At 37.8% G+C, this 26,688-nt stretch overlaps 1 protein-coding gene across 1 annotated transcript in view; it reads left to right on the top strand.

Moving 5' to 3' along the window:
* The window catches only part of LOC104279477 (dynein heavy chain 5, axonemal-like), a 154,944-nt gene that overhangs the window by 52,489 nt on the left and 75,767 nt on the right, over positions 1-26,688 (top strand). Inside the window, 10 exon segments of the mRNA XM_009876770.1 lie at positions 263-441; positions 4,701-4,888; positions 6,084-6,278; positions 13,098-13,232; positions 14,257-14,446; positions 16,555-16,772; positions 17,687-17,998; positions 23,041-23,130; positions 23,230-23,466; positions 23,993-24,160. Of these exon segments, the coding sequence (XP_009875072.1) occupies positions 263-441; positions 4,701-4,888; positions 6,084-6,278; positions 13,098-13,232; positions 14,257-14,446; positions 16,555-16,772; positions 17,687-17,998; positions 23,041-23,130; positions 23,230-23,466; positions 23,993-24,160 (1,912 nt within the window).

The raw sequence follows: 26,688 nt of genomic DNA, 5'->3' as shown, positions 1-26,688 counted from the left end.
AAAATCACAATACTGTAGTATTTTTGGTATTCAGTGTTTAGAATTGGCCTGTGTGTTTTCTGGCCTGTTGCAGTCATCACTGTGCTGGATGTGTACTTTGCTGCAGGTGAAATTCAGTGTGCAAAGGGGGTGACCGAGGACTTACCATGCAGAGCTGCCCCCTTTCCCAGCTCTGTATAATACAACTGCTGTGGTTACATTCATGGACCTCAAGTAACTAACAGCAGAAAAAGCTTAAGAGAGCTCTTTGTTCTGTCTCTAGGTGTTACATCACTCTGGCACAGGCCCTGGGCATGAGTATGGGTGGTGCACCAGCAGGGCCTGCAGGGACAGGGAAAACAGAGACAACTAAAGACATGGGCAAATGCCTGGGGAAGTACGTTGTCGTTTTCAATTGTTCAGACCAAATGGACTACAGAGGGCTTGGCCGTATCTATAAAGGTAAGTAATAATCTATTTTTTTCGGTTTAGAGTTAAAAGTTTCTGTCTCTTCACTAGTGAGTTAGCTGATTACTACATTATTTTCTTTTCAGTTTCCTCTTATTTCCAAATGCTCATCAGCTTTTCCAGTTATTTGATTATCCATCTTCTTTTTTTCCCTCCCTTTTTCTTCCTGCATACTTTCCAGTGTTTTTTAATATTCTTGGAAGGTGTTTCCTGTCTTCTTTCTCTTTTTACTTTTAATTATTTCTACTGATTTTCTTTATACCTCTATCCCACCCATCCTGGGGGGGAGGATATTTAGCCCCCGTTGTCATTTTTGTATCAAGCTAGACAAACATTAACAAAGCTCAATGATGGTGTGCAAGGCAGGGAAAAATGCAAAGTGGTGCAGTGTCTTATTTTGATCTCTGAAACTTGTTTGAAACCAGGAAAAAGAGACAGTGGTTAGACTCTGATAACTTTTCGTGGTAAGCGGAGCTTTGAAGTCAGTTTTGCAAACAGTGATCAGGTCATCCAATATCTGTGGACTCCATTACATCTGTTTTCTTGTATATAGCAACTATTGATTGTATGGACTGGTAGATCACAGAAAACTCCCATTTTCTGTGTATGGTGGGCTCTTAAATCTAACACAAGATATCATGAACATGATTTTCACTGTTGTGATACCTCTTAAACATTAAAATACAGCCTTGAGATAATTTGTAGATTTAATTATGAAGCCACCAAAGCTGGCCATGATTTTAATAGAAGTGACTTTTGTCTTTGGCTTCTTATTTAAGTGTTTAAGAGTATCCAGTTAAGCTTTTCTAATGGAGATAGAAAGCTTGAAAGGTACACCAGGTTTGGATTAAGGTGATTTTATATTTAATTGTGAAAATAGTTCTCTTATCTCTTCTGTCATCTTCACTGGGTTTGTTTGTGGCTAAGTTTGATCAAGAAGACCAATAGTATTTATCTGGGAAGAGCTGAGTTAAAAACACTGCTTGTGCTGACTTCACTGGACTACTGGTCTTCCTCCTAATCCTTTTGTTCTTTTACAGAAATTTTTAGGCCTCCTTAATTTGTTAACTTTCTTTGCAGGCCATATAAAAAAGAGGGAAATGGGAAGAAGTAGAGCAGAGAAAGAAGGGGAAAAATATTTAATCAGTTTGACAAGTTTCTCTAGTCCTGACTCCAAAGTTTTGTAGCTGTGCATTCTGCAGAATGCCCTGTTTCTCACTAATAGAATGCAGCAGCTCCATTTATAAGAACTTGAAAACAGATAAGAAGGAAACATTTCCATTTTTGCTTTCTTTGCCTTAGCCAGCCTTCATCCCCTATTCCTCTGAGCCATGAGCCATGACAGAAGAGATTCATCAAGCTTTGAAAGTGGTATCTGTCATCTTCTCTCCCTGTCCCGCTCTCTGTGTCATGCTTATGTCTGTTGCCTTCCCTCCCACTGGGAATTTCACCAGTTGAAGCTGCAGTAAGGGGCCAGCCTGGAGCAACAGAGGATAGCTGGAGAAAACAACCAAGGAGACACCGCTACAGAAAAAGAGGATAAAGTGTGCCCTACTAGAGCAGGCCTTCCATACCAGCAATGTGAAGTAGTGCAGTAAATATGGAAGCAGCGAATGGTAGAGCTAGTGACCACCATTAGCTCTTGTAAGAGTTCAATACCCTGTCCTTAAGTGGTCCCTTGAAGAGCCCAAACTTCTAGAAGTTCTGCTAATGCTACAAGAATGGCAAATTTGGTCACAGCCTTTGTTTAAAGCATTAGGCAGTCATTTAGCTAGTGCTTTAGCTTTGGTCTTTTTAGTCGAATGCAGGCATTCACTGCCTTGGAGAAGGCTGAAACTGGCTTGATGCTCTTATGAGCAGTTAGAGCAGAAGACAGGTTTTGTAGTGTCTCAATAAGGCCAAGCTCAGGTGTCTGCTGGGTTGCTGGCGTACCTGCAGTCATCAGCCTGGAAGGGGGAATGTCAGTCTCTCTTTCTCCTTGGAGTGGGTCTGTCTTTGTTCTCTCTAAGCTGTTGTCTTTCTTTTCTCTCTGCTCCTTCTATGAGAACATTTGTATCTCCTTATGTTACTACCTTTTTAGTTGACTCCTTGGTGATTTCAGTCCTTTGAATTAAACTATTTTTGACTTGGGTCAGTTCAGACATCCAGCCTCTGTATCCTTGCTTTGTTTCTGCCTTCTTATCCTGAGCACTTTGGTAACTTATCCTTTCTTGTGTCAGCTTGAGGCAACAGAGATAACTGCATCTTGTCATTGCCTTCTGCCAGTAAAACTGAGCACAATTTATGTGTCTAAAAATGTGTGCTGAGTTTTAGGGCTCAGCTTTCTTTATCTGTTGGTTTTCTATAGGCTGAACTTTTTCCATTGTAGCATTGTTGGCATATACAACAAAAGCTGAATGATACTGTCTAATGTGTCTTTGGTGTCTGGCTGCCTCGTTTAATGGCATGCTGATGTTCAATATGAGTTAGAAAGGATGCTTACAGAACTCAACAAATGCTGCACAAGTGACTGTGATGCCCGTGACTGCTTACCTCAGTCAGTTTTCTAGTGGGATGATGGCTTACTTTTCAAATAATTTGCCTGGGAATTAGATAATAGATCCAGCTGAATAAAGCCTGAATAGGGTGATTTTTTTTTCAGTGTCCATCAGACTGTTGCTTGTCTGGGAGGAAAACTGAGATTCTGTTCTTATATAAGTCATTGATGCTTTCATTTGTGAAGAGCACCAGTTGCTTTGCACTTATTTTCACCATTTGGAAGGGCCTAGCCTGGAATCATAATTTTTGAGTTGAAATGTCTCTAAGATATCTGTTATTTCTTCAAAAGTAGATATACTGGAAGTTGGGTAAGGAAATGAGCTATTTTTGGTTTATTGGAAGGAGCAAAGTGAGTTTATAGAAAGGCATTCTCAGGCATTGATCAGGATCTCTTTATTTCTGTCCTTTATTTTCTGCTTTTACTCCATATCTGTACTTGATTACCACAATATGTTCTGTGGGGACAGAAATTAATACACAGTATGGAAGCGCACAATAAAATTACTTAGTCTCTAAGCTGTTTTTCAGCTGACAGTTTGCTTGCTGTGCCTTTGCTTATGTGAGGGTATGGGTGTTTATTTTCTTTTTTGTTTTTAAACACCCTGACAAAGTAATTTTGCAAGAAGTGAATTTACTCAAAGCTGTGAGATATTGGCCTTGCTTGAGAGTCAGATTTCCTAACTCCATGCAGCAGGTGGCATTACAGAACAAGTGATTTTTTTTTTCCTTTCCCAAGTTAAAAAAATTTACTTAGAACTGAACCTCACCATTCTATAGAGAAAGTGCTTTAATTTATAGATAATAGATGTAAGAGACAATTTTATATGGAACAAAGTTTCTCTGTTAAAGAGCATGCTGCTTTAGGACTTTTGCTTGTTGCATCCCAAAGACGCAATGGCTTAAGCAAAGTGAGTTCCAGCAGTTCAAGGAAGTGAATTAAACAGCTCTTAACAGTTGTTTGTAGCACCAGGCAAAGTACTGATCCAGGTCCTTGCTGGACCCACACAATAGGTAATACTAGTCCGGTGTAGGCTTTGAGAAGGGTAGTGGTGGCATCCACAAAGTTCCTGTGTGGACTAGATGATCTCTAGAGGACCCTTCCAACTCCGATGATTCTCTGATTCCGTGACGGCATAGCAGAAGATTACACAGCTTTCCCATTACTGCTCTGGAAAGCTGCCCCTGTAGACTCTCCTATTTCAATCCTGCTAACACGATACAGAGTAAGGAGTAACTGACTCTCCCAAAAGACATTAATTTCGTTGTGTTTGTGGATACTAACGTCTGTGTAGAACTCTGTGGCCTGTTCTAAATAATAGTTGTAAGCGTGATATCAAATTCCTCCCTCTTGAATAGCAGGATGCTATTCTCCAACAATTTTTGACGTGTGAATTGATAGTTGTAAAATGCATCTGTCACCAATGTAGTGATTTATGATTTGATTCTGTGCTTTCCATTTAGGTAGGTGTCTTACAAGCTCACCTTTGATAATTTTGCCCCACACATAGATGAATTTATACTCTATATGCGTATTTTTGAGGTGACATTAATGCACAGCCCAATTTATTCTGAGTTTTTACATCTTATTTTACTCTGTGTTCATACTCTCTGTTCTTCTTGTGCTACATTAACATGTCTAGAACATGCTATATTTTATAAACAAATTTTTCACATTTGAGCTGGTATTTTAACAAAATATTTTTATTTTTTTTTAGGTTTAGCCCAGTCAGGTGCATGGGGTTGCTTTGATGAATTTAACCGCATTGAACTCCCTGTTTTATCAGTAGCTGCTCAGCAGATATATATTGTACTTCAGTGTAAGAAAAATAAGAAACCTCAGTTCGTTTTCACCGACGGTGATGTAGTTGACATGGACAGAGAATTTGGTATATTTCTGACTATGGTATGTGTGAGTGAATATGTGGAAATGACATCACTGTGAAAATTCTTTTCTATTACATTTCCCGTTGAAGGTTTTCCGAAAAAAATGGAACAGTCTTTTAGAAAATAGTGAATACAATTTTAACAATAATTCGGTAAAATAATAGTGATGGTATTTTCTCTTGCTCATATTTTTAACTGGAACTTAGGACCTGAGGAATGTAGTTATCATTAACTAGCTAATTGACTACTGCAAGGACTGCTCTAGTTGGTCTTGTCAGTATTTCACCACATGTAAAGAACTTTTGACCATGATCTCTCTGCATGACAGTAGGAAGGTAACCACCCTCACTCTGGTTCACTGGTCTCCTGAAGATTTATCTTTGGTGCCTGTGGAGTGCTTCTAGCAATGAAGGAGTCAAAGAAGCAGGGAAGCATAAGAATACCTCAAAACATCTTTGTATCTCCCCCTCCTTAGCTTTAGGCTACATACAACTCCAAATGGAAGCACTTGTCTTTATGTAAAGGTTTCCTACCTTTGGAAAGGTGTTAATGTTATCACTTTAATTTGAAAAAGAGAACAAATTAGTAGCATGGAAAGGCAGTTTGAAAACAGCTGAAAGAATTTTAAGTTATTACTGCATACCCAGAGAGTACTGTTGTAGCAGCTGAGCCAGGCAGTAGGCACATGAATGACTTGGACATCTTCAGGGAAAAGTCAGATCCATTAGTTTAAATTATATTCAGTAATGGCTTGCACTGCTCGACTGAATTTGCACCAAAGTGGTCTGGGAGTGCTCACAAGGGACAGTAACCTTCAGCACTGGAACACTATAAGGACCATGAGGAACTAATCATAGAATCATAGAATGGCCTAGGCTGGAAGGGACCTTAGAGATCATCCAATCCAGGCTCCCTGTCATGGGCAGGGACGCCTCTCAACTAGATCAGGCTACTCAAGGCTCTGTCAGGATCTCTAAGTGGATATCTGTCTATTCTGTGCATCTTGGGCATCTCCAGATAACACACATGATACCACGTACTTCATTAACTGCAGTTTTTCAGCAGCTGTGTAGTGATGTGTAGTTGTAACATGCTTGAGTTGCCCTTTGTAATCTGGCATGTGCTACTGTTTGCCAAGTAATTATCGGAAAAGATAAACCTTCTTATCCTGCTTTCATTATATGATATATTATTTTGTATTTTGCATTTTTCAGAATCCTGGCTATGCAGGACGACAGGAACTTCCAGAAAATCTAAAAATCCAGTTTCGTACAGTTGCTATGATGGTGCCTGACCGTAGCATTATTATGCGAGTCAAGCTGGCAAGTGCTGGTTTCCGAGACAACCAAGTCCTTAGTCGAAAATTCTATACACTCTACAAACTCTGTGAAGAGCAGTTATCTAAACAGGTGAAATAAATATTTGTCCAACTGGAAGCTGTCATTGGAAGGATATGTAGAGAGTATACTTTCACAGAATATATAATTATTTTTGCACTCATGAATCTATTCATTTTTTTTAGGGATTTCAGTTTCAAGTTCTAGAAACAGAGTCTGAAGTCATAATGATGTTTTTATTTTTCACACTAATTTGTGTATTAAAGGAAGATTGATTTATGATTTTAAACAGAGTGCGGTTATTGGAGAAGTTATGAGGAACGGTGTGTATTGCTCTGCTGAACTTCACAGAGGACATGTTTGTCAGTCACCTCACTTAAAAAGACTAGATCTATTGGAGAGGCAGGGCAAGAGTTGTAAATAACTGAAGAGTGCCTAGGAGGTACTGTCGTGCTGAGTGCTACCAGAAAAGAGCTATTCTGTTTGATATGCGGTATTTAAGTAGAAACAAAGGAAAAAGTTGCTTTTGAGAACAGAACTTGTTGACTGTTGAATGGCCTGTGCTGGCTGTCCACTAGAGGGTCTCAAAGAGAAATTGAAGGAATAGTAAGTAAGCTGTAGCTCAAATGCCTGCTGTGGTTGCAACCTTACCTGAGCATCTTGACTACATTCTCCATTATAGTATTTCAGTTCTATACCACATTTTTATTAGTGACTATGTTGGCTTCCACAAAGAAATATTGGACTACACGAGTGTATCATAATGATGCATCATATTGCCCTCATTATTTTAGAGTTAAACCAGAAAAGTACAGTTTTGGATTTTCTCTTCCTTTCTCCATGCCTCTGTAACTTCACTCTCCGAACTGGGTTACAATTTTAATATCTCTCAGGTTTCCTTTTTCTGGGAGAGCTTTACTCACCAGTAAATATGATTATCTCTTTTTTGTGTTTTGTTGTTGTTGTTGTTGTTGTTGTTGTTCTCTGCTCAAGCTTGGCCTCAGCAGAATTACATTTCTCTTTGCCTCAGTTTGTGTGGTCATTTTTGTCCTGGATGTGATTCTTTCCTTCATTGCAGAGGCAATATTTAAGCAGGACTGAGAAATTTGGCCATCTACCCCTTGCAAAAATGCTTTGCTTGTGTTGTCACAGGTGTTGGAACTGGTTCACTCCCAAGATTTTCCACTCAGCATGTTAATCAACATATTGAAGCATATAAGTACTGCTTATCAATTGACCTAGGGATCATTGGAACTGCCTGGAGGTCTCTGTGGAGCTGTCTGAAATTCTCATCTGGAGAACCCCTGTACCAATTAGTCAAATGCTTTGTTGTGAATGCATGTAACTCAATCACTTTGTATCAGGACAGTCCTTTGTCTCATCTATGCTGATGCTAGCAAGGCAGTTCCTTGATATTAATTAATGGAAATTAATAACCAAGTGGGTGTGCACATGGGCACAGCCCTCACTCCAAGCTCTGTCAGAATAGTATACTTGAAATTTATGCTTCTATCTCACTTAAAACTTAAATTCTGTAGTTTTTACTGTACAAGCCATGATCTCTGTGGGGAACGGTCTTCCATGTGTATTTATAATTTCTTCAAGACCCTCTAACATTTCTTTGGTATCCATCAGAGAATCCTGCTATGCTGATCTTTGCTCCTAGGAGTTTACACCATGGATCATGACTCTTTATTCTGTAATATGAGGCAAGAATCATAGCTTTCTGCAGACCCACAGTGGTATGCTAGTTTGTCCTGCCTGTACCTGTCAACAGCTCTTTGGACAGTCCTGCTCTTGTATGAATTCATTATACAGAATTATAAAATCAGAGAAGAACTGAGTTTGGAAAGGACTTCTGAAGGTCAAGAAGTGCTATACCTGTGCTCAAAGTGGGGTCTAGTACAGCAGGTAGCTCAGCAACTTGTCTAGGTGAGCTTTGAATATCTACAAGGATGGAGACTGCACAGCCTCTCTGGTCAAGGCATTGAAGTGTCCGACCACAATGCCTAGTCACCATTTCATCTGTGAAGATGATACTGGAGACAGTGTTGAAATCCTGGAACGCCTTTGTCTTGCTTTGTGGCCCTTCCAGCAGGTATGGGAGCCTCCAAGTGAGGACCAGGGCTTGCAAAGATGAGGCTAATTCCAGTTGCTGGAAGAAAATTTCATCAGCTTCTTCCTCATCAGGAAGTTGGCAGCAGATATCCACCACAATGTTGATCGTCCATCTAATCCTAACCCAAATGCTCTCAGCTGGCTCATCAGCCATCCTAAGGTAAAGCGTTGCCACTCTTTTTCACTTTCAAGGGCAACTCCCTGTCCAGCCCAGCTGGCTTGTCCCTGCTAAAGAACCTGTATCCATCCATTGCAGCTCTCCAGTCTTGTAAGATATCCCACCACATTTCTTTCATCTTGGTTAGACTGTAGCCTTGAACGACACACAGAACTCTCATTTTTCGTGTGTCGTTCCCATACTGCATACATTAGTGAACAGACACTTCGAATTGACACCTGCTTACCCAGGAAAAATGTGAGAGCTTCTGGTATTATGCTGCTCTCTTGGCCTTTCCTCATCTGCATGCATACACTTGAGATGGACCATTTTCCACACTGTTTTGCCATTCCTGAGCTCTCTCTTGTCTGCCCCACACTGCACCTTTTGCTTCTCATTTGGGTCCCACCAGTTCCTTGCTTGAATGGGAGTTATCTTCCTCCCTCATCATTCATAGTTGTTCTAGTAATGGGATATTTTGAAGGACTTGTTCAAGTTCCTCGTGAAGTTTGTAGTCGGTTGGGAAATACATCTGGTGCTATATGTGACTGTATGTAGAGAGAGATCTAATGAATTTATCTCATTAGATATGGTGTAGCAGACAGATGCGCCAATGTTTGCCTTAAACATTTCTTGGACAAAAACAAGACCAATTTCTGGCCCTGTGTGGCAAACTGTTAAGTGCCAAATGGAACGTGGTAGAGACATCTGATAAGACTAAGCAGGAAACAGATGCCTCAAACGGCCTTGGCCTGAATATGCATGAGATCAGGAGTCTTGCGAAGGCAGGATGGCCTTGTTTTGTAGCATATCCCCCATGCTAATGAAATATTAAAAACAATGAAAGGCCTTGCTCTCCTACCTGACATACTGCACATCTGTATGTGGAAAAGTGTGTATAAATGGAGGTGGGAAAAAGCAAACAGTGAGACGGAGAAGAAGCATGAAGACAGAGTTGAAGAAAGAAGAAGCGCTGGAGGAGAAGTATTGAAGAAGAAAAGATGGCGGCATCCTTGAACCCTTGTTGGCACAACCAATGCAGGAACACAGACCAGTGATCTCTGTCTCTCTCCTCCGTCTCGTTCTCTCTCTTCCTCTCTTTCTCTTTCTTCCCCTTTCCTCTTTCTCACTAAGTAATGCAAGGCCTATCATACTCCTTGCTTATTTTATACTGAGTTTCTTTCTTATAATCTTTAAGTATAATACTGCCTGTTACAAGTTGTTATACGTCCGTTTTCCTTGTTATCATTAAGTTGCTGGGGTGTGATACCTAGTCTTTTCCAGATTGTCGTTAAGTCATAGTATATTGCCTGCCCTAATGTGTCATATGACTAAAACTGGTTGTCGAGGGTCTCATCTAAACATTGTGAGGAATTAGTAAGTGTTTGTGTATGGACCTTGAGACTTGTCTCACTGTCGTCTGCTCTGTTGCAGAATTACGAATCTAAGTCACTTCTCCCCTCCTCCTGGATGAGACGTGACATATAGGAGTCTTGTAAACTGGAGATATTGTTAAAGAGTACAGTGGGACACAAATTGCTTCTGTCCAGCCAGAAAAACAGAACTATGAAGTACAGACAGGCTTTCTTAGAGGCATATTAATCTGTCTTTCCCAGTGAAACTTATTTATTTATTTTTTTAATGCTAAATTTTAAATTCAAAGTAAGTACTGCTAGGTATCTGGGCAGTTCGCTGGAAATAATAAGGTCACATAAAGAGTCAATGCAATAGGAAGAGACAGAACATTGCCTGTCTTTAGCAAATGCAATATATATCAACAGAAGTAAATAGCAACAAACATACATTCTGAACTTACCTCCCACAAAATCTAAAAGGAATTTGCCAAAGTTCATACATCAAGTCCTCCAGACACAGAAATGTAGACTCTAGAAACTCTGACTCACAAGTAGCCAAAGGTACCCTGAGTGACTGTTATCTCCTTCAGTAGAGAAAAACATACAAAAGTAAAAGAATAATCCTCTGAAATTTAGGAAACTCAAGGTGCCCACAGGCCTGTGAAACAGTTATTCTGACAGAGCCCCTAAAGCTGAATTATTTGCCTTTGTTATAGGACCTCTAGCCCTGTCCAACTTCTAGCTCAACATAGATCAATTTGTAACAGGTTGCTAAGGCACCACTTGGGTTTTGAATATCTCCAAGAATGGTGATATTCAGTCTTTCTGGACACCTTTTCTGTGTTTGGCCACTCTCATTGTGAAAAATCTCTCCTTATGAAATCCGTTGCAATTTTCCCTGTTGCAAATTTTGATTGTCATCTCCTTTCCTTTCACTTGGTCATCGTCTGCTGGACTCATTCCAGGATATCATCTAGCATGGAGAAAAGAAACCTGTCAGTCCTTGTTGTGGTTCTGGATGTGTCACTAGGATGTATCATTTACTAAACAATATTGGGCTTCGTCATCAACATATAACCGGCCTTCCAAACTTCACAAAAAGTTGTTAACCTTTTTGTCTTAATGTTTCCATCTGCAAATGAGACTTCTTGGAAGCACCTGCCTGAATATTCATATCTAAGGTTTTCAAATGGTAACAACTTTGCACCTGATTGAAAAACAGAAAATGAGGCTGGACAGAGTCTTACCTTTCTGGAGGAAAAACAAGTCTTAGCTAAATAATTTACCATAAATATTTGTGACTCTCCTTAACGTTTTCTGCTGACAGGCAGCCTGCAATTTCCCAGATTGTCTGTTCCAATATTTATTTTCCCTTATGGTTACAAAGTTTTCTCTAAAAGTTAACTTGGATCTCCTTACTATAGTTAAGTACATTGTTTTTTGCATGTCAAAGACTTTTATTGTAAGTCATCCTACATATTTACTACTTCTAGAGTAGATTTTGTTTTACTTACTCCTGATAGAGCATATTTTATAGTTAAGTGATAACTTTAATTTTTATTTTTTTTTAAATTCTCTTCCATAGGTTTTATCTTTGAGTATGGAATCCAGCATTTGGGCACAGTACAAGTGCCAACTGCAACACAAATATTTCAACTGTCCTAAAAACAACACTTCTGTTTTTATTGTCCACTATAGTTGTAGATATGTCATTGGGGAGCTTAAGTCCAATGTCAGATATTTTTCTGCAAAGTTTTCTGCACCAGACTTTTTTCTGAAGTGATTGGAGAAGTGTTGTTACTCTTCTTTATTTGTACAGTTGGTTATTTCTATCTGTGGAATATTTTGCACCTGTTTTTATTTAGACAATTTATTGAATTATCTCATGGCAATTTTGAACTCTAGTTGTGTTCTAGTTTACCAGCTTGGTATCATCTGCAAACCTAAGCAATAAGTTATTTCTTTCTGAAAATTCCACATTGTGCTCAATATATTGTTCCAGTTTGTCAACCTGGGAAATAGCCGCCCCCTCAGTGGGGGCTGGGAGGAAGGTGTTGTTTTAATTTTGTCTTTGTTTCTCACCATCCAAATATATTCTAATTTGCTACAAATTAAATTAATTTTCCTCAAGTCTGTTTTGCGTGTGATGGTAATTAGTAAGTGATGTCTGTGTGAATCCATGAGCTTTTTTTTCATCTTTTTTTCTCCCTCTGTCCTGTTGAGCACAGGGGGAGTGAGATAGTAGCTGAGTGGGTGTCTGGAAGCTGGCCAGGGTCAATGCACTACAGATAGTGTAAAAAAGAGTCTAAGCACAAAAACATTTCTAATCAATCAGAGGGAGCAGATGTTCTCCAAATATATGAATATCTTTATTATCTCTTTCCATGTCTGTCTACCACTTAGTTTTCGGAGCAGCCAGCAGTGGTGGAGACTTTATAGTTTAAAAACTTTACCCTGATCGCTTTTCTTTTAGGATTTGCATCAATGGCCAAAGAAAAAACGCATTACAAAATGTTTGCACATATTTTCAAGTCTAGATTAACTAAGACAGAATTGTATGTTCAGGTACAAGTGCTAATATTAACTTAATTTGATTTTATGGCTCTGCAAAAATGCAGCTGCACCTGTAGTGAAAGGGAAAGTATTCCAACCTTCACTCACCTAAGTCCAGCACAGGTTAGATAGGCCTCTAGGATGTACATGGTGGTTGGAAGTACATCCTTCTGTTCTGAGCAAAGTTGTTATGAAACTATCCAGCAAGCAGAATGTCATTAAGTACAGGGTAGGATAGACTTAGGTGTAACAAATTGTCTGAATAATGTCAGCATGTTTCTTTACATCAGTAAGAGATTGGCCCTTTTGGTCATGAAACCCGGTACCATCAATCAAGACAGCATCAGTCCTGCTTTCCAAGCAGGAAACAGGGTAGTCTGAAGACATGCGGTCTGCTGTTTGTGCTTCTGGCAAATTAAGAATTTAGAAAAATGAAGATGCAGCTCTGTTACGGATAACTTTAGAAAGTTGTAGTCTACCATCAAAAGGGACACTTGACAGGTACAGACATAGAACATTGGAAGATTCTTCAGTATATGCCAAAAAAAGAACTGGAAATCTGGTTGAAAAGCTGAAGAGCTGTGAAATTCATCTTATTTAAAAGTTCAATACCCTTTTAATTATGGAATGAATTTAGTTTTCAGCCCTCTCTTGATTTTAAAGTGTTTAATATTTGTGGTGTCTATTCTGTTTATGCATTATTTCAAGGTTCACTACGACTTTGGGCTTAGAAATATCCTGTCTGTTTTAAGAACACTTGGAGCGGTGAAAAGATCTAATCCCCAAGAGCCAGAGCAAACTGTAGTGATGAGAGTTCTGCGGGACATGAACCTCTCCAAGCTGGTACTGTAACACTGGTGACGTTCTCAGGAAGAACACTTTTGTTTGCATTTTTAGGTGTATTTATTATGCACTTTGAAAAATTCTTTTCCTTCAGCAGTTGGGTACCTTATTTTGCAATTTTTATTGTCTGTCAGGGACTGCAGAATCAGAATACAGTTACAGTGTGAGCACTATTTGTCTTTTAAAGAGAGGAAAACACATCAGAAACCTTTTTGGCTGAGAAAATCATTGGAAATAGCCTCAGACCCTAGGGGACCTAACCTAGTCCTGTAATTGCTTCTTATTTTTCCTTCTTTCTGCCCTGTCTAAGGAGAGAAAGGAAGAATATATTGCATTAACTTTTGATAATGCCATTTAAGATCCTTCTTAATCCAGAATTTCAATGTATGCATTTCTTGTGAGTCTGTTGCCTTTTCAGAACATCATAAGAATTGCAATGAGTGAGGTAATTGGAAGCAGCTAACACCTACTTGTATAGTCTAATCTCTTTTGACAGTACTATTTAAAGTATTCATCTTTCTTTTTATTGCTGAAATAGAAAGGTTACAGCACGTCTAGACTCTGTGTACTTACCTCGGGAACCAGTTTTGTGATGGAACCAATTACTTTGTTTCTGATGTTAATCTTTTCAGCGCATTGGTGCATGCGTTCAAACCTATAGGCATGCTTCACTGATTTACAGAAGGAAAAAAATAATAAAAAATTCAAAGCAAAATACAATTTGAATAACTCTTGCTGCCGTATGTAACAAATGAGAAACATGTGTGTATATATTGAGGAAAACTGTATTAAGATGTTAGCATTTTTATAAGCTTCAAGTATTTAATTTAGGAATTCCTACTTGTGATTGCATTGTATGAAGTTTGCATAATAAAACTGATTTGTAAGTGTAATATTTGTTTTGGAAAAGATACGATTTTCTACTGCTGTCTTTTAAATGGCATGTTCTTGAAGATTGTTTACAGCTCTAATAATAATTTCAATGAATAAATAATGATTTTCCCCCTACTTTTATCTTTGACAGGTGGATGAAGATGAACCTTTATTTATGAGTCTCATTAATGACCTTTTCCCTGGAATTACTCTGGATAAAGCTGGGTATCCTGAACTACAGTCAGCCATCCAGAAACAGGCAGAGAAAGCAGGGCTTATTTATCATCCACCATGGATACTTAAACTCATTCAGCTGTATGAAACTCAACGAGTCCGACACGGTTAGCATGCTAGATGAGGTTCTGATACTGCATAAAAGCAATATTTTTTTTATATTATCTGCTACAGAATGCAGACTATTTTCATGAAAAATGTGTTTTAAAATTGAACAGATGTCATTTTTAAATCCTATGTGGATATTTTGCTAGGAAACTCTTATGACTTTTTTTTTTGTGTGGAATGCACACATAGTGAGATTTTAGCTTTGTCGTATTACATTTTTATGGGAAATATGAGTGCGGCCTTCAGTGATTGAAATTTCTACAGAAAAAGTCAAAATGTAGAGTGTACATTTAAATCCAGAAACAGATGATTTTGTTCAGTGTTCTGAAAACAGTTTTGCCCTCAGACATGGTTCAGTCATGAAGCTCATGTTTAATGTTACTGAAGATTATGATGCTGAGAAGATTACAAAAAATAATCTCTCATATCTTTACCATGATAAATTCTACCAAGCATGCAATGTAATTCCAAGTGTTTTTCTTTCTGTTCAGTCTTGGCCATTTCCACTAAGGAGAAATAAATCCACCCCCTCCTGGACCTGGGAGTGTCCCTTCCAACTTCAACCATTCTGTGATTCTATGAAATTACATTTTTACGGTGCACAAAAGGCTAATAAGTAAAGTTTATCTTGTCCTAGGAAGAGTACCAAGGACAGCAGTGAAACCATTCATAGCTGAGGGGATGACAGAATCCCCCTACTTTGAAATGCCCCCACTGCCCTAACCTGTAGCAACTAAGGAGTTTTTAATGTATGAAGGGGAAAATATAAAGGAAATTTAACCCAAGGAGCAGAGATTTATGAAGATTTCATGGCATAATAAGAGAATACAAGCTTAAACTAATGGAACAAATGAAAAGAAGTATTTGCCTATCACAATCTGAGACCTTAATACCGCAAACATTTAGTTCGCATTATTGGTTAGACCAAAGTACTGATTAATGCTGTGCTGAGTTAGCAATTTACGTCCAGATTACTGGGTCCAGTGTTCAATATCAAGCCGTAGTGCCTCTATCCATGTAGGAACCGTGAAAGTTTTAATGATTTCGGTCATGATTAAATGCACCTCTTGTCAGAAATGAAGTGTTCTGAGTGAAGTGCTCATGCGCATGCACACGCCTACATGGAATTTCGGTGCATAGATCCTGAAATCTTTTTTGCCTAAACAGTTTTGAATGGAATGCTGTTGAAACCAGCAGAAAGGCCGTTCCGTTAACATCAAGGGGCTTGGATTAGGTGTTCCCACATGTAACATATGGCATGAGTATGTGAGTCTGGGTGCTTAGATTGATTTTGGGAACAGTCAGCTCCTTTTAGCTTTAGAGAAAACATTGAGCAGTCTGTATTGTACTGGATTAGGTTTATAACCTGGATTTGTCGGTGTTTGTTCTTTACCTTTGCTGAAGAGGTTTTCAGAACTGACTAAGGGTTATATTGCCTAACTGCCGTTAGGGTGAGTAGGATTTATCTAGCTCCCTTAGATGTCATTGGAAGTCTCTTCTGGACAGATTCTGGGCCTCCTGAATAGAAATATTAGAGAATATAACTAAGAAGTATCAGCTGTAGGTACAATTTATTATTGAAGACATGACTTCTTTTCCTTAGGCAATATGTCCATAAACTGATGAAATTAAAAGTGTGGTAACTATTAACTGGTTTTTATGTAAGAAAGATATGTTAAAATGTCAGCATGGATGGATGCAGATACATATTTTTGTTACTTTTGTTTCAGAAAGATACACTCAATTTTGTGTATCATTGTGAACTACTCATTCTCATTAAATGCATTTAGAAATTACTGGTTTTGTCTACCACATTGTGTCGATGTCATTGCATGTGAATATCAAAAGGCAGTTGTACTTTCCTGTTAGAAAAAAGAAAATAAGTGCCTGAGGGAGGATACAGAACCACGTAGGCTTCCCTGTTGTAATAGAGGAGACATTTATAGAAGCCTTTTAATATTGTTTTAAAATTTTATTTCAGCCAACATTAAGTGGAGTGAGAAGCATCTTTTTTGTATTGGTTTCTGATTAAAATAAACCAAGAACTATTAAAAGGTAGCATGACATTTTGATGTTTAATTTCAAAGCACATGTGTATTGTTTTAAGGTATGATGACTCTAGGTCCAACTGGTGCTGGAAAGACAAAATGTATTAATATTTTGATGAAAGCAATGACAGATTGTGGTGCTCCTCATAAAGAGATGAGAATGAACCCAAAGGCAATCACAGCTTCCCAGATGTTTGGTACCCTTGATGTTGCTACAAATGACTGGACAGATGGAATTTTCTCTACGTTATGGAGAAAAACTTTAAAAGCAAAGAAGGTAGTAGATGTTGCATCATAATAATTAATAATGACATTTAATAGTGTTTCCATAAGGTCTCATTACCTGTCATTTATGTGAATGACCTTCCATTATAAAATCAAATGGGAAAATATGGTGTTAGTTTTGCTTTGTGTGTGACTAGCTCAATGTACGCAAGAGTCAGAATTATGTATGTATAACAGGGACCACTAGGCTTCCCAAGCACCTGAGACTGCGGAATAAATTTGGAATATATTTTAAGGATTTTGCTTCCTTCTGTAAGCAGGCAATCCTACCATTCATACACAAAAGCAAGGGCTGTTCATGTTTTCACATGAGGGCAGGAGAGTTAATTTTCTCTTGTATGGTTTTATGCCCTTGCCACTCTATTTCACTAATTATATCAGAATATAAGAGGCTTTGGTGAGAAATCAGTACAGGCGGTTTCTCAATTTTCTTATCAAACCTGCAGGTGATGTCTCATGGAATCATAATTACACTCACATCTTCTGAAGCTTCATTTAGTTCTCACTTGGAAGCCTTACATGAAATACTTCAGTAACATCCCACAAGGACTGTCTGTGTGCCTGTGTCTGTGACTATATTTAATGGGAAATGTTTTCATCCAGCTTGATGGTTGCTGGGCTGGCTGATGGACTTGGGCAGAAGAAAGGGACAGCTTTAGGCTTAGAATAGCGCAGATTAATTTTTGTCATCACTCCTTCCTGTTCTTTTTGGTGTGACACAGGATAACAAAAGAAGGATCAAAATCACTGAGCAAATTGTTAAAAGTGCACTTCATGCAAAGCTAAACGACACCAAATTATGACTCATAGTTTATATCCAAGAGCACGTTCTCTGAGATTAAGTAAATGTGTGCTTTTGGTCAATGTATGAAAAGTTGCATGTGCATATCTCTCTTTTTGTTTTAGGGTGAGCATATCTGGATAGTTTTGGATGGACCTGTTGATGCAATATGGATTGAAAATCTGAACTCTGTTCTGGATGATAATAAGACCCTTACTTTGGCCAATGGGGATCGTATTCCCATGTCCCCCAGCTGCAAAATTATTTTTGAACCTCACAACATTGACAACGCTTCCCCTGCAACAGTTTCTCGTAATGGGATGGTCTTCATGAGTTCTTCAGTGTTAGACTGGAAGCCTATTTTAAGAGCTTGGCTGCAAACACTACCTGTTACATACTCTGATGTCCTATGGAATTCCTTTAACGCTGTATTTCAGGTACTTAATTAAACCACTTCAGGAAAAAAAAAAAGGCATTTTTTATCCTTTATTTAATGAAGCATCATTTCTTCCTGACTGCTTTTTCACTTATTTAATTCTCTTTGTTTATCTAATGGAGTAAGGATGAAGGATTAAAAAAAAGAAGGAAAATTATCTCTAATGAATGAGTGAAACTGTAACAGATGAATAATTTGGATGCTTTGATCTGTCTGCATAGGTTAGTTGGCAACGAGTTGTTAAATCTGTGATTATTTTATAATGCACGTTGGCAAAACAAATATTTTCTTTGGCTGTAATTGTTACTGCAATTTCAGGTCTTGTTATGATACAAAAAGAGAGTGGGTAAACTTCCTTGTTTGTTTTAAATGTAAAGAATTAAATGCAGAAAGAAATTAATTTTGATTCACTCTGATGGAATCTTCCTTAGTTTTGGCTACAACAAGAGTGCTTTTGGTCCATTATTTATTTTTAAAAGACATGCTATATTTCAAATTGTTTCAGTGTAGTTCTGTGCTCTGTGGTGTTCTGAAGCTCAGTGTAGGTGACAACAGTGGTTGGTTCTGATTTTATAATACGTTATTCTGTTCCAAAGGAGATTTTCTGAGGTGGCATCTCTCTCATCTGTCCTCTGACAAAATTGTGTTTAATTAATAGATCTAAGGGTAGATCTAAAGGGTAGATTTGGCCTTAACATACTGTATCCTTAAAATTGTTTCATTATATTATGGATGGTTGTACTCAATAATGGGTCTGAAAGCACAATCTCAGTAGTATACTTTTTAATTACATTGAAATTCTTCTATTTTTTTTTGAATTTTTAAACAGAAATAGTTACTACTTTGCAATCTTTCAGCAGTGCTATCTTCTGATTCCCCGACATTTGTGGAACAAATCAACTTCCTTGCGTACCTTGCTTTCCCAGTGCCTTGCTTCTGCCATTTTAGTCATGTAACTGGTGTTTGATTGCACACGAGTTTCTCCTGTAATATTTTTCATTGCTGCTGGATTTTACAAATGCAGTTTTTAATGAACTTTGAGTGACATTTCAGAACATTTGTTTATAAATCATGATAAAAGCAATGACTGATACAGTTTTGGATGCCTTGAATGCTAACAAATGTCTTCTTACAGATAAGTTTCATTTCGGTGCCCAATTACTTTAAAACCAATGTTTAACAAGCTATTAATTTTGTTCTACCTCCAAAACATAATGATATGACATAGTATTTACTGCAGCAGCAAGAGAAACAATTCTGATAATGAATTTTAAAATATGCTTCTAAAGTAATGTATATGTGGGTCAATTTACTGCTTCTTTGCCACAATTCTATTTATATTTTATTTTACAACTCACACTGAAAACATAACAACATTTAAAACACTCAAGCCTGAAGCAATAGCAATAAAGTCCAGAAAAATATGTATTTTATTAGACTGAGAGATTAAAATGCAGTGAAATATGAAGTTAGTTCTGTGCTGAAGGCTGCATTTGGAACTATCGAAATGTAAATGAAAGCTGTCACGCTGTCAGTTTTCTTTCACTTTTAATGAGCTATCTTTGCCTCTCAAATAATAGAAGAAATAACAGCAATTTTACAGATGAGGGTAACACTACTTTTGTATTCAGATGGCTCTTTTCACAGTTATTATTTCCCCCCACAGAAAAAAATGGATAAATTCTGGAAAAAAAAGGTTGTGAAGTAAAGTGTATCAATAGTGGTCGTCAAACCCCAAACACAGACCTTGGTGAATTCAATGCTAGTATTAAGAAAGGCATGGAAATGGATATAAACATGTTAGAAATATTTGATTTTTAGAAGAAAATGAAGATGAGGCCATAGATGGAAATTGAGTAATTAAGGAGAATCAGACTTTATGTGTACCTGTAGAGACCTTCAGAAATCAGTCTAAATTCAAACAAAATAGATGTAAGACGACTGCTATAGTAATTCCAAATTCCTTACAGGAAATACTTATTATTTCTGCTAATAAAAATAGTATTTGTCACTGAAAGTCTGCATATTGGATAAAATCATCATTTATAAAGGTACGGCAAGTAGCAATAATGTAGGAGGAAGCACCAGAGAATTATGGTTGTGAATCAGTGTAAAGAAAGTATTTTTTTGTTTTCATGTATATGATAAATCCCACTGTAAGCCATTAGTTTCTGTATAAAAGACAGGAGGTAGTCCAAAAGGCAAGGATACATTTATAAATAAAATACCAAACCAAAAGAAGCCCCTCCAAGCCAACTTATATTGAATTAAGATTATCTTTTAGTCCTTTCTACTTCCATAGGATTTTTTTTTAAACCATGATTGAGGCATTGAATTTTCACCCTGCCTTTCCCAGTTCTTCCTTCTCCGCAACATTTCCTGCTTAAAGTAATTTCAAGTAAACTCCCATCCCCATGATAAGGCTCTACTCTCTTCAATTTAGAAGCTATATTGCCAATTTCTTGTCTGTGAAGGCTGCTGCTACCTGTAAGCAACAGAAATGCTTAGATGGTGAAAGTAATTGTCTGAGACAGTTTCAAAGAACTGAAATAATTATAATAATTACCTGAATGGTGGTTTTAGTTTGTCTGCAAAGTGTGAGGCTTAAACTAGTGATGGATATTATGCAAGTAACCTAAGTTTCAGTATGTCTGTATTTTTTTAAATGAAAAAAAAATAGTAATTTTTAAATCACACTCACTTCCCTTTTTATTTTAATAAAATCTGCTCTCCTGGATCCCTTATTGATGTATTCTGGGGACTTGAGGAAGTCCTAGAGACACCTGAGTAGTCAGCTGTGACTTATTCCTCCCTCCGCTTAAATCTCACGCAAATGTTATTTGACTAAAGGCTGTCGTTGCTGCCAGAGCATAGAGTTGAATATATAATCCAGGAGTTTCTTAGCTTTAATATTTAAATGCTCATGTTCAAATTAATATTACAAATATTAATAACTTTGCATTATTTAATTGCTCTCATGCTTGTCTAAAGCATTTGAGTATGTTACCAACTTCATGTCCTTGAGGCAGATTGTTCTACAGTCCAGTGAGTTCCACAGTGGCTGTAAACTGTGTAAAAGGGCCTTTTCTCATATAAGCTTTTACCACCTGACTTCATTTTGCAGCCTCCTTGCAAGGGACAGCAAATTCGTGATCCAAATACTTCACAATTCATGTGTATTAGTCATGGCCCAACTCATTTTTCTAGAGCCCCTGTCCAAACAAAATATCCTGATAAGCAGCTAACTTGTGATGCTATCTTAATCTTGCATCCTTTTTTCAGCCATTTAAAAATCATAGTAATAAAACATTAGTGTGTATGGACCTGATTTTTTTTTTTTTCTTAAACTCAAAGTACAAAAATTACACAAATGTCACTGGAATCATAAATACCATACGACTCATTCTGGTGAAAATTGGGCTCTGGAAAGTACAGGCTAATTTGACTCATGAAATACCTTTATTCTGACTGTGTGAAATCAATTATTAAACAATTTTTGGTGCCCCGTGACACATCTAGTCTATTTTACAGATGAAGAAACTGAATCTCGGAAAGATTTAGATCCGAATTTTAAAGGTCTGTTAGACTTGCACACTGCTTGCAGTGCCTTACCTGTACTCAATTGTTGCGGCACCCACATCCGCCTCAGTCACTTGAGCACCCTATGAACTGCTGGGGGCAAACCAGGCATTTTAGAGGGAAAGCCATGAAAGGCAACACACAGAGGTGGAAGCACTTTTGTTAGTCAACAAGAAATAACAAAAAAGGTTGATTTCTTAGTCTCCCTCCTCCTATGTATGCCCGCATCCAGACTTCTTTCTCAGACTACTTAGCCATGAGCCCTATCCTGGATCAAGATGCTTAAGTGATTTTTTTCTTGTCATGTGTATCTATGTTGTGTGTGTTACCCACTGTTCTTGTGAGATGGAAATCAGGAGGATTGGTAAAAATCTTGATTCAGTCTCTGTGCCAGTAAATACTCAGCATATGATACTTAGCTTTAGTGGTAGAAAAAAGTTAACTGAAAATCAGAGTAAAGTTGGTGAGTATGTAGGTAAGCAGCTCACTGGTTTTTAAAAAATATCTAGATGATTGTTTACAAGTTTGGGTTGTCTTCATTGTTTTAGCTTTCTCACTGACAGGACATGGGAGCCATAAATGGAAATCCTCCAAAATTTATATGTCCTCTAGTATCCCTGCTGTACTTCTGCTTTGCAGAATGAGTAGGCAGTGTTCATTTCCAAAGATTACAAAGGAAAAAGGAAACCATAGGGAGAGAATTATATTAAAAATTGTTAAATGAAGGTGAAACTAGTTTATAATTTACATCAGTCTGTGCTGTGGATGACAACTGATATTTTAAAAAAACCTCTGCACTGCAAATCCCAGAGAGAACTTCACATCAGTTTGAAACTTTGCTGAAGATGTTGTAGAACACTTGGCATGGTAACACTTGCAGACATGGTAACAATCACTATGGAGTAACCTGAGGAAAGTCCAGGTTCCATTAAAATCAGTTGCAAAATTCCCTTTGGATCCTGCCAGATTTCTACAGAAAACTGAGAGTGTTTGTTTCAACAAGGACAGGTACATTATGGTGCAGTCAGAACAGGTCAGACAGGTAGAAATTTATCGTGGTGAGATTTTGCATTATATATGTATCATCACAGTAATTCTGATGCTTCTGTTTTCCTACTATAAAAAAACCAATTGTAGATTAAAATCTCCAATGGAGAGCACAAATGGCAGATCCCGGATTAACTGAAATACAGTCTTCAAAATGACCTTCAGCAAGTTGCTATATGGTGCTCAAATGAATAATTCTTCTGACTCTCATACATCAATGTTGTTTTTCTAGTATGTTATTTGTGGTTTTGTTAGTAAAATTTCATGGTCCAAGTCTGAATATTTATAGTCCCAGCAATGCGGGAAAATGTTGTTTGGAGTAAAGTTTAGAATATATTTCAAATTAAGAATTCATTTAAGAATAAGTAATAGCATTGAAACTGATAAACGAATTCTTTAAATATTTTTCCTTTCCAGGATGTGATAGATTTTGTTTTCTCCGCTGTGACACCAAAAATGCCAATTTTAGAATGCATGTACATCAAACAAGCTATTGACCTCCTGCAGGTAGATATGACATTCAGTTTTTCGTCTTTCTCATTCTGTTATTTATTCTGGAACATTGTTCTAGGAGGGCAGTGGTTACGTATTGCATCTGCTTTGCAGGGTTTATTGTCTGACCGAAGTGAGAAGCAGCTCAGCGAGGAACACATTGCTCGCTTGTTTGTTTTTGCTGTAATGTGGTCAGCTGGAGCTCTTTTGGAACCGGATGACAGGTTAAAAATGGAGATGTTCCTGCGGAAGCACTCTGCGGTGAAAGAGCTTCCAGCTGTGAATGGAGAAGAAACTGTGTTTGAATTTGGTATCAACACCTGTGGCCAGTGGGAGCACTGGTCAAAGAAGGTTTGTACACTGTGACACGCTAAGCTTTCTTAGTGAGTATACAAGAAAGATGCACTTAGTAAGTGACGTGTTATTTTATTATTTAAAACTCTGAATAACTTGGTTAGGAAGATTAACCCTACCAAATGCTCAAGAGTTTGTTTTTCGAAAGCTTTGGTTTTTCTTTTTGCCATAAATATCTTTGGCAGAAATTAGAAGCATGCATTTAAAATAGCCTCTAAAACAAAACAGAATTGATCTTAGCTTCGCCTGCTGTCTCCCACCCTGCAATTTAAGAACTCACAGAAAGGAAAAGCTTTCTTTATATCATGGAAAACAATGGAGTGAAAATATGCTGTTAGTATAACACCATTTTAGAAAGGCTTTAGTTAGGTACTGATTGATTATAAATGGATGCTTGGCTCTCATGAAGAAAACTTCTGCTAATATATATTTTACAGAGTACATTTGATTTTGTGTCCTAATGCAGAGCAATTGTATGGGCAGGTAGAAAGTCTCAAACTTTTTGCATGTTTTTCTAATGCAGGTCCCTGAATATATCTACCCTAAAGATTCAGTACCAGAATATACTTCCATTCTAGTTCCAAATGTAGACAGTGTCCGAACAGACTTCCTAATGCACACTATCATGAGGCAAGGAAAAGCTGTTTTGCTAATTGGGGAACAGGGAACAGCAAAAACAGTTATGATTAAGGTAGGTGGAATGGAAAAACATGTAATATGACAACATTGCAGTGGCTGACATTGGCACAAATGTTGAATTCAAAGGTAAGAGTAATTTGAGTTTTCTTCAGATTACATACTCATATTCTTACTGAGACATTTTGATAGTACTCACCTGGCCTACAAGAAAAAAAATGTAAGTATCTGTACTGCCCTTTCATATGCTCTCTTTTCTTTTGGGATGTGAAACTGGAGATCTTGCTAAGAAAATATTGATCCTTGGAGGATTTTTTATTTCCCCATGCTTTGTAGGTGGCACTATGTGTGAACTGATCTTTTGTACAGCCTTGTTGCACAGGCTTTCTTCCAAAAACAAACTGAAGTAAAGAACTTCCTTCTTTACTCATGGTGATTTTTCAGAGGGTTGATTTAGTGTTTATTATCTGCTCCTTTGATTCCTTCACTGAAAATTACATACTGTTCTTTCTGCAGAAGAAAATAATAACAGGATCGCTATTAAATTAACAAATGTATGCTTTCCATAAAATGGTGTGGATTTATCACATGACACTTAAAAAAAATTAGTAGCTTACTACAGCACAGCCAATAACCAGAAGGCTGAACAAACCCACATGTCATGCCAAAGTTGACAAAATGCAAGTGTAATTGTTTTCAGCATGGTGTCTGTGATTTCCAGTGCATCTGTAAGCTCGTTGATCAACGAGAGGTAGGTGAATTAAGCCGATCTGCTGTTGGGACAGCAGAATTTACCATACAGGCATCTGTACCTCCACTGGAAGATTTGCAGTTGAAAATAACTGAAGAACACTGGCCTAAATTGACCTTTGGCTTTCTTACAGTCTGAAGCCATTTTGTGTCCCCCGGCCATGTGCTTTCTGAGCCCTGACATAAAGCGAGCTGTACCACTGCCAGCAGCCATTAATACTACTTTTTCACTTTAGCTGTTGATGCCAACATGCATGCCGGTGTAATGTCAACCTCTGTTCCTGGCACCAGCTGGAGAGCTATTTTAGCAGAGTGAAGAGGCGGGGTCTGGGTGGTGGTCTTGATGTTCTGCATACTGGATTTTGGCCAGATACTGGCAGCCTCCAGCCTTCAGCTGCCATTCCTTTCCCTAAAAATAATTGGAGCTGATTCTTGGGAGTTCCTTACCCCATGTCTATTCTATAGAGCAGAATATGTTCCTTACACAAGGAAGCATAATGCCACCAGATATTTGATCTCATTTAAGTATAGGAGTGAAAGTTAACTGCCTTCACAACTGTTCCCCTTCTGCTTTCACCTTCTGTAGAATTTTGGTTTACTATGCCTCATGGAAAAGAAATGTCTAGATATAAGCAATCAGTTTTGTGAAAAAGTAAAAAGGTTTTAACATAGAACACTTCAGGCAGTGATCTGAATTATTCTGAGGTAATCTTCAGCATCGAGTAAGGCATTGATATATATCAAAACAAATAATTTATAACGGAGTATTATTTAACACCTTTACTCTCTGTACTACTAACTGCAAAAAAAATCCAGACTTTAGCATGAAACTGTCATGGTAGAGTTTAAAATTCTCTGTTAGTTTAAGTAACAAAAATAATCCCATTAAATAACATCTTTTTAAAAAAAGATAGTTCTCATTTATGTACTATGGAACATTACTGTTGCCATGTAAAAATTCTGAAATGCCATAATGAAAAAAGCACTGTGATGGGTTTGTGTCCGGTGGGATTTTGTTAGCAGGGAGGGAGGAGGCATGGGGATGTCTTCTGTGCAATGCTCTCCTCAACAGGACAGGAATTGAGGCAAGAACAAGGAGATCACTCACCATTTACCATCATGGGCAAAGCAGGATTGACTTGGGGAAAATTAATTTAATTTATCACTAATTAAAAATAGAATAGGATGGTTAAAACCAAAGACACTACTGAAAGCACCCTCCCTTCTTCCCAGACTAGCCTTAACTCCTTCACCTTCGGTTGGCTCAGTCAGTTGAGCGTGGCGCTAACAACGCTAAGGTCACGGGTTCAATTCCCGTTCGCTCCCCATGTGTTGCCTGGTCTAGTCGAGAGGTGGCGTCCCTGGCGGCAGGGAGGTTGGATTAAAATGATCTCTAAGGTCCTTTCCAGCTTAGGCCATTCTATGATCCTGAGTTCTATGATCTCCAATCTTTTTCTCTCTGAGAAAAAACTACTTCTGAAAGGCACCTTTTCTTAAACTGAGATCATTGTATTGACATTACATCAACAAAATCAACAGTTTAACAACTTCATCAAAATATTTTGAGGGGGCTCAGCTGTATCTTCCTTTTCTGCTGTCACACAGCATATGTCTCACTGGAGTTGTTCTCAGGGTGCTTAGTTAGCAATGATATTGGCTTATTTTTATGAGGTACCAAAATGGGAACATTTCTAGTCAACCCTGTTATGAAGATAAGAACTTAAATTATATTCAAATTTGTCATCATTGCAGAAGAATTTAGTCATTAAAAAGAAATTATGTTGGAAATCTACAATTTTTAATACTATTTTTATGTCCCAGGACTCCTGCTGA

Source organism: Apaloderma vittatum, unplaced genomic scaffold, assembly GCF_000703405.1.
Source record: "Apaloderma vittatum isolate BGI_N311 unplaced genomic scaffold, ASM70340v1 scaffold6279, whole genome shotgun sequence".
NCBI lineage: Eukaryota > Metazoa > Chordata > Aves > Trogoniformes > Trogonidae > Apaloderma > Apaloderma vittatum.
Note: the sequence above shows the minus strand (reverse complement) of the source record. Positions and strands in the feature narration are given on the sequence as shown.